General features: G+C 39.7%; 1 protein-coding gene across 11 annotated transcripts in view; it reads left to right on the forward strand.

Moving 5' to 3' along the window:
* Nucleotides 1–10,149, forward strand: part of LOC103147182 (sodium channel protein type 2 subunit alpha-like) — a 36,186-nt gene extending 26,037 nt beyond the window's left edge. For 4 of the 11 annotated variants that reach the window (XM_016678169.1, XM_016678166.1, XM_016678167.1 and 1 more), the window contains 6 exons: nucleotides 831–1,106; nucleotides 1,789–1,842; nucleotides 2,106–2,243; nucleotides 4,439–4,543; nucleotides 4,636–4,906; nucleotides 5,000–6,192. In XM_016678169.1, coding sequence (XP_016533655.1) covers nucleotides 831–1,106; nucleotides 1,789–1,842; nucleotides 2,106–2,243; nucleotides 4,439–4,543; nucleotides 4,636–4,906; nucleotides 5,000–6,192 — 2,037 coding nt within the window. Of the gene's footprint in view, nucleotides 1–485; nucleotides 525–830; nucleotides 1,107–1,788; nucleotides 1,843–2,105; nucleotides 2,244–4,436; nucleotides 4,544–4,635; nucleotides 4,907–4,999 lie in introns of those variants that run through there. The other 7 variants (XM_007565405.2, XM_016678163.1, XM_016678162.1 and 4 more) reach the window with 3 other exon arrangements.
* The last annotated feature ends 2,729 nt before the right edge of the window (nucleotides 10,150–12,878 follow it).

The following is a 12,878-nucleotide window of genomic DNA, read 5'->3' on the forward strand; positions in this document are numbered from 1 at the left end:
TAACCTGTTTGCCAGACCACTTGTTGCTGTTTTTTTTTTTTCAGTTCGCCCACCATTTTATCACGAAACAAAGCATTCCTATCACATCATTCTGTTTCCATGTCGCGAAGCTTTCGATGCGGTTTCTCACCAATTGCTTGTCACCTGCAAAAACTGTGCTCTAAAGGAACGACGACATTGTATAATTTCTGTTTTCATTCTCATAATTTGCTCTCCGTTGTGGCATCTTGTTTTCCAGACAGAATGTTTTTAAATGGCTGGTTAGGGCTCCTGCCTGTAAGACTGCATGCCTACTGCTACTTCTGCTACACATTTCCTCTCCTTGCAATTCAACACAACTCTTCTGCATGCATGACTTTGCTCACTCTGTCTCAATGGATTAACTGTGTTACTGCTGTCCTCGGGCGTTGGTTTCTGATGTTGCTTGTGTTGTGCCTTTAACCTGTAATTTTTTTCTTTGTTGTGTGTCTTTTTTTCATTTACAGTTAAACAAAAATGTTGTGACTTCATCCCGCCTCTCTAAGGTTTTTTCTGTTTTGCTTTTTTACCTATCAAATGTTAAGATTTTTCACCTGTTCACCTTCTTCGTCACCTATAATTTTCTTTGTAAATATCTGTGTGTGTGGGGTTAAGTGCTTTTTGTGTCTATACAAAATAGATGAGAAATAGCTTTTGATAACCTTTTAAATCTTCACATAACTTTGATGTTTGTAAGTAAAGTATATCTTCTCTGGCTCTATGAAATCAACCAGTAAAGTTTTAAAATCAGACCAGTTTTGACTGAGCCACTGCAGACGACTAAATCCAGGCCTGTACACGATCGCCTTCAGGTTGTGGTGAACGCTCTACTTGGCGCCATCCCCTCCATCATGAACGTGCTCTTGGTTTGCCTCATCTTCTGGCTGATCTTCAGCATCATGGGCGTCAACCTCTTTGCGGGGAAGTACTACCACTGCGTCAACACCACCACAGACGAGCTCTTCCCCATCAGCGTCGTCAACAACAAGTCGGATTGCCTGAAGTTGGTTAACAATAGCGCCCGCTGGAAGAACGTCAAGATCAACTTTGACAACGTCGGAGCTGGTTACCTGGCTCTGCTGCAAGTGGTAAGTGTGATTCATGACTAAGAGCTGTTTGGATGCCTGTAAATGTATTTCAAAGTGTCCTTTGGATATAAATGACCTTAATTTTGTCTTCAACATCTATCTTATCTTCCATTCTCCTCTCTGAGTTTAAAGAAATGTAGAAGAAAAATATTATTTTCTGTGTATTGCAATGTGGTTTGGATGTTTCTTAAATTCCACGTCTGATTGGCTGACCGGATCTGGTGACGTCTCCTCTCCCAGATGTTCCACCCACCTTACTATTCAGAACCCAGACAAATAACCCTTTTAAAGATTTTGGTAGCAGTCAATTTTTGTGCACTGTAACCTTTGTCAGCAAGAGAGATCAAACAAGGTTATACCCAGATGTCTTAGATTCTTTACTTTGAATACCTACTTACCTCTATGTAAACTCCAAAAGTAGTTCATGAGTTCTTTTTTTCAACTCCAGAAAGGTCAGAAAGTCTTAAGACTTTTTTTTTAAATTCAGAAACCTCTTCTCTCATAGAAAAAACTGTCGGTGGAGTTAATGTAATGTGGAAAAAATGTTTTCTGTTTCTTTTTGACTCATTAAATCAGATAAGAGTAGATTTATTGAATTACCTATAAGCATATTAAATCACCTGTACTTAATATGTTGGAAAATACACACAATCTCATTATTCCATTTTCTTTCTGCTCTTAGGCGACATTTAAAGGCTGGATGGACATCATGTATGCTGCTGTGGACTCTAGAGATGTAAGTCTCTTGCTGCTTGTTATGGTACTCACTAAAACATTCACATTTTACACCCCTGATAATGTTTAAAAACCAAAAATGTGTAATTTATGGCAGTACTAGAATTCCATTCTGAAAATCTGAAAAAACGTACAACTCTTATTTTGAGTGGGGTAAAAATATATAATGTTCACCCTGTCAATGGTTTTAGTAACACCAATTTTGCTCTTTACCTTCCACTATTTCTAAATATCATTTCTCATTTGTTCTTTCTTCCTTTGCAGTTGGAGGAGCAGCCTGAGTATGAAGTGAACCTGTACATGTACCTCTACTTTGTCATCTTCATCATCTTTGGCTCCTTCTTCACTCTAAATCTGTTTATTGGTGTCATCATCGATAACTTCAACCAGCAGAAAAAAAAGATAAGTTGCATTTCCTAACAGTTATAGACGGGAAAGTTGATTTAAATGGAAACAGAACTGAATTTTATCTATAAATCTGAAAATTTGCATATCAGTTTATTGAGAATGAGAACATTAATTAATTTTATTTGATGGGTTTGGCATAGACACAGTTCTTACACAATTCTTGCTAAGATTTTGTGTTTTTGCAGTGTAGTTAAAATCTGATGCCACAAGTTTAATCATTCCTGATCTGTTCATCTCCACTACTTACATTTCAGCGTCATAGTGAAACCATTTTATAGCATAATGAAGTAACTATGTTACCTTTGTTTCTTATGAAAAAATGCCATATACATATCAAATACGATTTACAGAAAAATGTATTTAAATTGGGCGTCTGACTCTTTAAAACTCTTGCTCCGACTCAGGAAGACATCACAATGTGGCTCCTCTATTAATCTTTTAACAATGTTTTTACCAGCATTGCACTGAGAAGTAGCTCCTATAATGAGCTCAGCAGATGCCCAGTTCCCCCAGGTGTTTGCTAATTGCTGCTGGCTAGTCTGAAGGAGCTGCATTGGGGAGTTGCGGGGGAAGGTTGCTCTCTGAAATGGAAACTTGGAAACTCCAGCTCCGAAGTCAGTGTTAGGTTCACCCAAGCATTTTGCACAGCTGTATGGTTGCCACGGGAGCTTTAAGGATTTGTCAAACATGCATTAAAGAATAAAAGGATCAACACTCCAGGTACGTTTTGATGCGTGAATAACATTATAATACAATGAAAAGCTAAAAAAAAGTTGATTTCACATAATAGTGCCCCTTTAAAACACTTAAGCGTGAAAGAAAAAAGAAATTTGTAAGAAGGAAATACTTTTTCCACTATATTCATTTAGCATACATTTCAGCCAGCGCAGTAACTGAGCTGTCACTAATGCAGTTCACCGAGTGCATGTCTGCAGGGAGAACTGGTGTAACCATCTGTGTGAAGCTGTGTCTGTGGGGTTGGATGCTCCACTCCGACTGATCCCGACTCAGTTAAGTCATCCGGCCAGCCTGCAGCAGACACAGAGCAAACCCTCCACCCGTTGCTCTCTTTACCTCCCCCCACCACTTGGGCGTCGCCAGTCCTTCTCGTTAGGTCCTGGTTGAACAAGAAGACAATGCCAGACCGCATTTGCTGTTGGCGCTGCATGCTTTGAGGGCACGCGGGGTGTTTCTCGGTGACTCATGCATCCTCGGTGATCCTAGGCTGCTGCAGGTCCTTCTCTGTGCAGCAGCCGATCATTAGATGGTGTCTTTCTTGAACGCAGCTGTGAGTCTGTGAGCTAAATTTGCGTCTCGGGCTGCTCTGTGTGGAAGCTGCTGCATGTGTTTGGCCCTGTGTGACGCAGCACTGGTACCTGCTGCCGTTCCGTTTCAAAAATGGCAACACCGCGGAGCGAAATGAAAGACGCCCGTGTCGACGTTAATAGTAGCCAGCATTTGCTCTTCAGCTTCTTGTCAGAAATGCCAGACTTTTCAAAAATATTGCTCCCTCTGCAACCGATGTGGGGAACAAAAAGCAGTACTATGAGCCTGGTAAAAACATAATGCTGCCCATTTAATCAAGAAAACAGGAGTAGATAAAAAGTGGAGTCCCAAAGTCCTAGAAATTCAATATGTTTTCTATTTTTGGATTCGGTCGAAGTGGATAAAAACAAAAATGCGTTATAATAATCATTTTCTGTTGATATGCGAGTCAGCTTCATCTTGACTTTTACACTTCCTTTGTTAATCTCGTCCTAAAACACCACTGTTACCTTCATATAGTCAACACTAAATTATTCATGCTGCATTTCATTATTTATATAGTTCTGTTGCTTGGCAAGATGCAGGCATAGCTGTGGGTTAAAAAGCATGAGTTAGCTTGTGGTGAGCTGATTTTCTGAACTGGCCATGTAAACATATTCTCCTGGAAATCCCTCAATATGCACCGATCAGCCTGAAATAAAAAAACTTTTCAAAGTGTACAAATACTTTTGAAAGGCACAACAGAGGACTAGCAGATGGTGTGACTTTGGGGTGGTCAGTAAGCATGGTGAATGATCTTCCGGATGGTGGACTTTCTGAAAATTTATTAGAAAATACAACACCTTTCTAATGCATTTACTTTTAGCACACTTTTCAACATTACAGAGTGAGGTTGTAACCAGTTGTTTTTGTTTCTCTTTTACTTTGGAGGTCAAGATATCTTCATGACAGAAGAACAGAAGAAATACTACAATGCCATGAAGAAGTTGGGTTCAAAGAAGCCACAAAAGCCGATTCCTCGGCCAACGGTAAGCCTATTCTTTGCTCAGTTAGAATGAAATGACTGCAAATGTTGGTGTAAAAAATTAACGCTTTTGTTTCTTTGTCCATCTTCTTTCAGAACGCATTTCAAGGCTTTGTGTTTGACTGTGTCACAAAGCAGGCATTCGATATTGTAATCATGATCCTCATCTGCCTTAACATGGTGACGATGATGGTAGAGACGGATGACCAAACCAAGGAAATGGACAAAATCCTCTACTGGATCAACCTGGTTTTTATTGTGCTTTTCACCGGGGAGTGTGCACTCAAAATGATTTCTCTGCGACACTTTTACTTCACTATTGGCTGGAACATATTTGACTTTGTGGTAGTGATTCTTTCAATTGTAGGTAAGAGAATATTCAGATTTATTTGACTTTTTCATAGATTTTCTTTTCTTTTTCAAATTGCTTGGATCATTCTGATCATTTTTCCTTTTGCAGGTATGTTTTTATCCGAAGTTATTGAGAAGTACTTTGTATCCCCAACGTTGTTCCGAGTGATCCGACTCGCCCGGATAGGCCGCATCCTCCGCCTTATAAAAGGTGCCAAGGGCATCCGGACGCTCCTCTTTGCCTTGATGATGTCACTCCCTGCCTTGTTCAACATCGGCCTTCTTCTTTTCTTGGTTATGTTTATCTATGCTATCTTCGCAATGTGCAACTTTGCATACGTCAAGAGAGAGTCGGGGATCGACGACATGTTCAACTTTGAGACCTTCGGGAACAGCATGATCTGCTTGTTCCAGATCACGACATCAGCTGGGTGGGACGGCCTGTTGGCGCCCATCCTGAACAAAAGAGAGCCAGACTGTGACAGCAAGATCGAGCACCCTGGGAACTTCTACAAAGGCAATTGCGGTAACCCTTCAGTGGGCATCTTTTTCTTCGTCAGCTACATCATCATTTGCTTTCTGATTGTGGTCAACATGTATATCGCCGTCATCCTGGAGAACTTCAGTGTGGCCACAGAGGAGAGCGCTGAACCACTAAGCGAGGACGATTTTGAGATGTTCTACGAAGTGTGGGAGCGCTTCGATCCTGACGCCACTCAGTTTGTGGAGTACAACAAGCTTTCTGACTTTGCAGATGCCCTCGATCCACCGCTTCGCATTGCCAAACCCAACATGATCCAGCTCATAGCCATGGATCTGCCAATGGTGAGTGGTGAACGCATCCACTGCCTAGACATCTTGTTCGCTTTCACCAAACGAGTTTTGGGCGAAGGTGGGGAGATGGACATGCTGCGTGGACAGATGGAGGAGCGTTTCATGGCCTCCAACCCCTCTAAAGTGTCCTACGAGCCAATTACCACCACCTTGCGCCGCAAGCAGGAGGAAATGTCGGCCATAGTTATCCAGAGAGCTTTCCGGCGCTACATGATCCAACAGGCCATGAAAAAGGCCTCCGCTCTCTACAAAGAGCAGCTAAAGGAGGGTGTCCGCGACCCAGACAAGGATGTGATGGTCATCAGCAAGTTCAACGAGAACTCCACCTCAGACAAAACAGACATGACTCCGTCTACCGCCTCCCCACCCTCCTACAACAGCGTGACGAAGTCGGACAAGGACAAATACGAAAAAGAAAACAAGGAAAAGGAAAACAAAGGGAAAGACTTGAAAGACAGAAAAAAATAGACTTCTACAAAACGGAACAAACAATGCATCAGATATATGGGGGAAATTTGTTTACAGCTTCTATAGGAGGTAGATAGATGTGTGCTTGTCCATTGATTGTTTGGAGATGAGTATCGCTGTGCCAGGGAGGCCTAAAATGGGAGCGCTGTTATAATAAATACAAAAATGTGGGTTCTTCCCAGAGAGGGAAAATGGAAGCAAGTTATCCAGCAGACACTGCCAGAGGTTGAGTGGAACATAGTGCAGCCTCTCTGCAAAACGCTTGTGATTTTCCTTTTGGTTGTTGTTACTATCTGACACTTGAGTGTACTGTTAATTTGTCTGTAGCTAGTGCTGCTGCTACTTCTATAAATCCAGTGTCTTGAATTGAAAAATTGCTGTATCACTTAACAGGTTCTCTGCATTATCTTTTGTTTCAGTTCAGGATTTTTTTATTTTATTTTAATGAAGAAGAATGTTTTCTACTTTATTTTTGAGAATGTCTCCACTGCTTTCACTCACGTACAATCACCAAGGGCAGAAAAAGTTGATGCTGGAAACTACAGCTGTCTGAAACTCGCACAGTGCAGGGTCAGTACCAAAATGCTTGTGGTTAATACAATATGTGAAACTGGAACATAACCAATGAAGTGCAATGAGTGAATAACTTGTAATCACTGGTGTCCCATCAGTGACTTATAAAATCACTGTCTAATGCCATGTTCCAGTTTCAGTAGAAAAACCCCTCTCTAAAAACAGAGAAGCTGAATGTATGCAATCTGGAGGAAAAAGACACAATTAAAGAAACTTGGGAAATATTCTTGGTTGCTTTTTTGCCAAGATTTCGATGATACAATTGGCACCACTCTTGTGCCTAGACTAGACTCCGTTTCAAGGTAAGCTATGTCCAGGAGTGTTCCCATCTGACGTCTGTCTGGCAGAATCCAACCTAAATCAGACTGTTGATCTGATCAGAGTGCCTGTTTTTAATCTAAATGTAAAAAAAAAAAAAAAAAATAACTAAACAAGTCTTTATGTCAAACTATGTGTCTGTCCTTAACAGTAGGTGTTGATATTCATACACCAAAATGTTTTTTTGTTTTGTTTATTTTGTGTCCTTTAGTTTTGTAATGGTTTAAACTGGATTGTTTTGAGCCATTCTAAACTCACCGCAATAATGGATTCCCTTCATTAGCATATCTGCTTTATGGAAACAGTCGAATCATATTTTCATACTTTGAGATTGTCAAAAGGTTCAGTGCTGAATGTTAAACACTTCTCATCATCGGTGTTGTTGTTGTAGTTGTGTAGAGAAAAGAAAAAGACCACCATCCACTTTTTTAAACGGTAAAAAAGATACTTTCAAAGAACTGCAAGCTAGTTAGCAAGCTAATTAGCTTGCTAAATAGCAAGCTAGTTGCTAGTACTAGCTACCTTATCAGCAGTAAGGTACTGCTGATAAATGTTTTGTGGCGTTGTTTAGTATTCGTGTTTCAGACTGTGGCTACAATCAAGAATTTTGTCAAATATAAGGCTCAACCACTTGTGGACATATTTTTAATGAGTGGCAGGTACCCTGACAAATGTTGCTATTGTCATTATCATAAGTGCATATCTTGTTTATATTACCATCCAAACTAAATTTCATTGAAAACACATAGAAGAGATCATTTTGTCTTCTGACTAAGCAAAGTGTGAAAGCGGTTTAAAGATAATGGGGAGAAATAAGGAATATATCAACATGCATGGATGACTAAATGTGTATGGATTCGTTTGGACCACATTAAATGGGTCGAGATATTCTTTACTGGAGTCAAATAGCTATAATTCCCTACATTAGAGTATAAGTAGGTTCTTGGTTGGAACGTACCCCTGGTGGGCATGGATTGATATTACATAATAAATGTCCTGTGGTTAAAGACCAATGGTGCAAAAAAAATAAAAGGCAAACCGACCAATAGCAGCTGAGCTGTGTTTTCAGAAGATCAACTTAGTAAAATAGTCATGCTTATTTCAAGCACTGACCTTGGTTAAAGTTGCTAGAGTTAGCTAGGAACGTGGTCAGTTCCTTGTTGTGCTATTTTGGAACCATGCTATCCCTTCTTCCATTTTGTACCCTTCCACAAATATGCTTAATCCATTGTGCAGTAATTTATTTTTTCTTTCTGCTTAGATATTTTTGAAAAATTAGAAATTATAATAATGATAAAGTACAAATACGACATCTAATTTATTTTAAATGTATATTAGTTTCTAAAGATTTTGTGTCACTCTTCCATTGATTTCGGTTCCGGTCCCATTTGGAGACTCTTTGCCTACTCTCAGAAAATATAAGAGAATATAAACCAAAACAGTCCTGATTTCCTGACGGTAGACTTTGTAAATGATATGTATGTAAATTACAAAAAGTTTCCTTAATTACCCGGTTGTCAAACCAGCTAATTAAACCACGATTGGTGTGAGACACCTAATCTTTCATGGCTCGTTTCGTACCTGGAAAAAAGTTGGGTACAAAATGGCAAACTCGTGAAAACGACCCGGCACCTGAGGCAGCTGAGATGCAGTTTTTCCTTTCATTAAAGAATGGGTCTTCCTAATTTAGTTTGCACATCTTGTTGACAGAGATTTGGCTTTTTTTGGCACCATCTCATATGTTGGCAAGAAATACTGAAACTAGACCTCTCAGCAGCAGGTGGATGCAACTCAAACCAGATACGTTGACCAGACCTTGATGGATAATAGTAGTTTTATATGTACTTCAAAGCAGAACGTATTTAGTTGTTTTCCCTACAAAAGGTTCCACTGTGTGCCATTGCAGGAGTGGTATTAATATCCTCATCCATCTCTTGGCAGCAAAGTTAAGCCAATTTCCCAAAAAACGTCTGTCTTTTAAGGCAACACTCCGACCTACTTGTTCACCCGCTGTCGTGTTGCATTCACTGTGCTCCCGTTTATCCTCCACGCCCCCCTCCCCCTCCTCTCTACATCCCACAGAGCTCCTGTAAACAAAATGTCTTTAAGTAACAAACTATACAAAGACAAAAAAAAAGTCTTTCTACCTGCTTTCAAGCTACAACATGACAATATATCACAATTAAAAGCTGTAATATCACAAAAATGTTTGTATGCCATTCATGTTGTTTCAATTGAGAAGCGAGTGGTTTTTAATGTAGTGGTTCGGTTTGTAAATATTATAGCTATTTGGGCCCACAGTATGCATCACACTTACTTACATTTGATGTAAGAGCACTTTTTATCCCCACTGCTATGTAATTCCACGTGTGGCTGTCGTACATGTCCGTATCTGCGCGAGACTCTGCAGGAATGTCACCATCCATCTCTTATTTGAGCGAGTGTGTTTGTGTGCCACTGGGCTCCGAAGGTTGCTTCTGTTCTGCCGATTATAAATATAATTTTTAATGTAGATATGAGTGCATTTTCACGTCTTCGCGTTTAATTTCTGATTTCTTTTTCTTTTTTATAAGATGGGTTTTTTTTTTCTGCACTGTAACACCCGATGAAACACATGTTTGGTCCCCATGTCTGTAGATAGGAACCATGAAGCAATCCGTAGCCATCTCTCATTGCGCTTGTAGTGTTTTAGTGAACTGCATGCAGGAAGTGATTACTCTCCGCTCACATGATATCATTTTCAAGCCAAAAGAATAAAGAACATATTTTTTGTAAATGCTTGTTTTATTTTTTTATTTTAATTTTTTTTCCCCTCTCCTTCCTGTTTTTAATTTTCCACATCACTATTTGAGTTCATCGACGTCCTGGAGTGTGATGAAAGGCGATTGCTTTAGCGGTCAGTCAGGATCATTCATGTGATTCAATCTCATGTTACACCTCTGTATCGATTTGCAAAATGTGACAAGTGACTTTTTTTATTTTTATTTATTTTTTGTTATAACCAAAGATGTGGCAACAAAACACAAAATCTAGAATTCCAGAATAAAACCTATTTTGGAAAACCTATTGTGGATGTCAGATGCATTCATTTGATGGAGAGAGGTGACGGGAGGAGGTAAGAAGCGTTTTGTCATTTTGTGATAGGCCAACACAATTTAGGTATAACATTTTTTTTACATAAAAAAAAAACTGAGGTGAGACTAATATGTCACAATGTTCTTTCGCTTCTAATAAAACGCCTCCATGGGCTGTGATTTTAACTTGACAAAACGTGAAAATATTTGTTTGAATACTTTTGCAAGGCACTAGGTTATTATGTGACTGCGTTTTCAGCATGAAGATATTGGGGAGGATGTAGACCGCTGGGAGTGTGAAAGTAGGTCAATCATCCCTGCCAGAGGGTGAAACGAGTGGATACTTTTGTGAGATTCTTTAATCAAATCAGGGGTTTAGATTAATATGGAGATATTACCTCGATCTTCATTTCTGTTTATTAGAATGATTAGATTTCTAGGTAGATAAATCATCTCAAGAAGACTCGTACAGATGTTCTCCGTCTGACAAGAGGTGAAGAAGAAACTGCTCGGTGTAACAGGCAGGAAGGAGACGGGGAAAAAAAGCTGAGACAACCCCCCACCCTGAAGCTCCCTTCAAACGCTTTCGCTTCTGCTTCTTCTCCCTTCCTGTTGCCTAGCGACCCAACATCACAGCTCTGCTGCCTGTGATTGATCAGCAGCCTGCCTACCCATAATACCTTGCAAACAAAAAGGCAAACAGGCGCTCCTTTCCTCGACTTCCAAACGCGCAGCACACCTTATCGGACGTGCATTATACGCGTTCGTGTTCCTAATGAAATCCATTGTAAGCTATGCCATTGTTGAATGATCATAAAGCTATATTTGCTTTACATTGTTTGCTCATATTGTGCACACCGCCTGCTGTTAGCTCTTATTATTGTGTGCTTTATGCAATGAACCATAAAGAAATAAAGTGCTTTCAAAACAAGCTGGTCAAACAAGCCTCACCCATAGGATCCATATGGTTGTGGTTAGCTCAGCAGTGCACCCTAGAGGTTCCTATGTGTAACAACATCCAATCACAGGCACCATGTTTCGTTCACACAAAAACATCAATAAAAACCTGCGGCGTTTCTGTGTTTGTGTAACAGTCAGTTGAAGGTTCTTGAAAATGTAACTTAGAAACAGTGGAATGAAGAAATACACCTAAGTCAAGAAGAATAGCTGCCCTCCTGTTTAATGATGTCAGCGACAACCAACAGGAAGTTGGTTCTTTAGGAGTGAAACGCCATCTGCTGGATGAAAATGAGAAAATCACGTTCTTTTTGTTCATCCTTTAGAGGGTAAACCTTTAGAGGAAACTTACATTTTGTCAGGTATAATTAACACCAAAGCAACCAGTTAAATATTATTTCAGTAATTGTTGGCAATATGTCAATCTAAACACTCATGGGAACCGGCGCAATGGTGCAGTATTTGGTTTTTCGAGGTGCAATCAAATACAGCAAAGTACATTGGCTATTCGGTTTATCTCGACGTTGCCAAGTTTTGTATCCAGCCAAAAATGAGCACTTTGCGAATTTGCGCTTAATTGTAATTCAAGTAAAAGTGAAGTACCCATCCAAGAATTAACAAAGATACACAAGTATAGTCTAAATTCTGGTAGCTTAAAGACTAAAATGAAAAACAAACAAACAAACAAACAAACAAAAAACGCTAACTTACCAAATTCAGGCAGAAATAACTATTTTCTAGCTATATTTTTCCCAATATAAAACTTGAATTATTTCAAAGATCAAAACCATGCGTCCGCTACGCACTGGTATGCGCTTGCCTACTAATGTGATGCGGCTCACTTCCGGTTCAGCTTTGTGGGACTATGTACCAAACACAACTCCACACCTGCTCCTTCTCTTGGCGACCGAAATCCTCTCAGACGGTAAAGTGCTAACAAAACTCCTCAAATTTTGCTTTCTATCAACAATAGCCGCTTCTTTCTGTGCCTTCTCTCTTTTTTTTACACATATTTTCAGTCTAAAAGTCCCGCCAAAGTTTCTACAGGTTATTTACCGATAGTTTATCTGCCTGGATACAGCTGTGGACTTAAAAAAAATGGATGTACAACCTAGGACAAACGCTGATTCCAGAAAGTGTAAGAGCCTCTGAAGCTGTTATATACTGCATTGTCTAACCATGCTATTACGTTTTTATAATCCTTCACTCATATAAAACTTTATCCGGATTATAGGTGACCATGAAGACAGAAGATTGCTGCGCGTGGACTCACACAGGGTCACTGAAATTTTGAGGAATGAAAAATAGGACAGCTGTCAGCGACAGTACATAACCTGGAGTGGTAAGTCTGACGTAGTTTTTTCAATTTCAATATTTTTAATTAAATTATAACTATCTTTAAAACTAGTGTTGGCAGGAGTCCAACGTCAACAACTTTTAGCAACAACTAGGTCAAAAATCGCTTAAATGACTTCTTTGTGCAACTTTGATTCACAAACTGGACACAACTGATATGTGTACAGTTGCTTACACTTCTGTCATCAGGTCAGATGTGTGATTAGCAACAGCTTATCCTCAGCTATTATATCCATAATGCTGATAGCCTAAAAAGTATGCATTGATAAACATGCAAAAATTAGTGTGATATAAACTTTGCTTAAACACCTTGCTCAAACACGTCATAATTTACAGCAGAAACCTGACTGAGCGTCTGAGCTACGTCATACAGAAGGATGCTAGCATGCTAACGAGCCTAAGAAGATG

This window comes from Poecilia formosa, unplaced genomic scaffold (assembly GCF_000485575.1).
Source record: "Poecilia formosa unplaced genomic scaffold, Poecilia_formosa-5.1.2 Scaffold175, whole genome shotgun sequence".
In the NCBI taxonomy this organism is placed as follows: Eukaryota; Metazoa; Chordata; class Actinopteri; order Cyprinodontiformes; family Poeciliidae; genus Poecilia; species Poecilia formosa.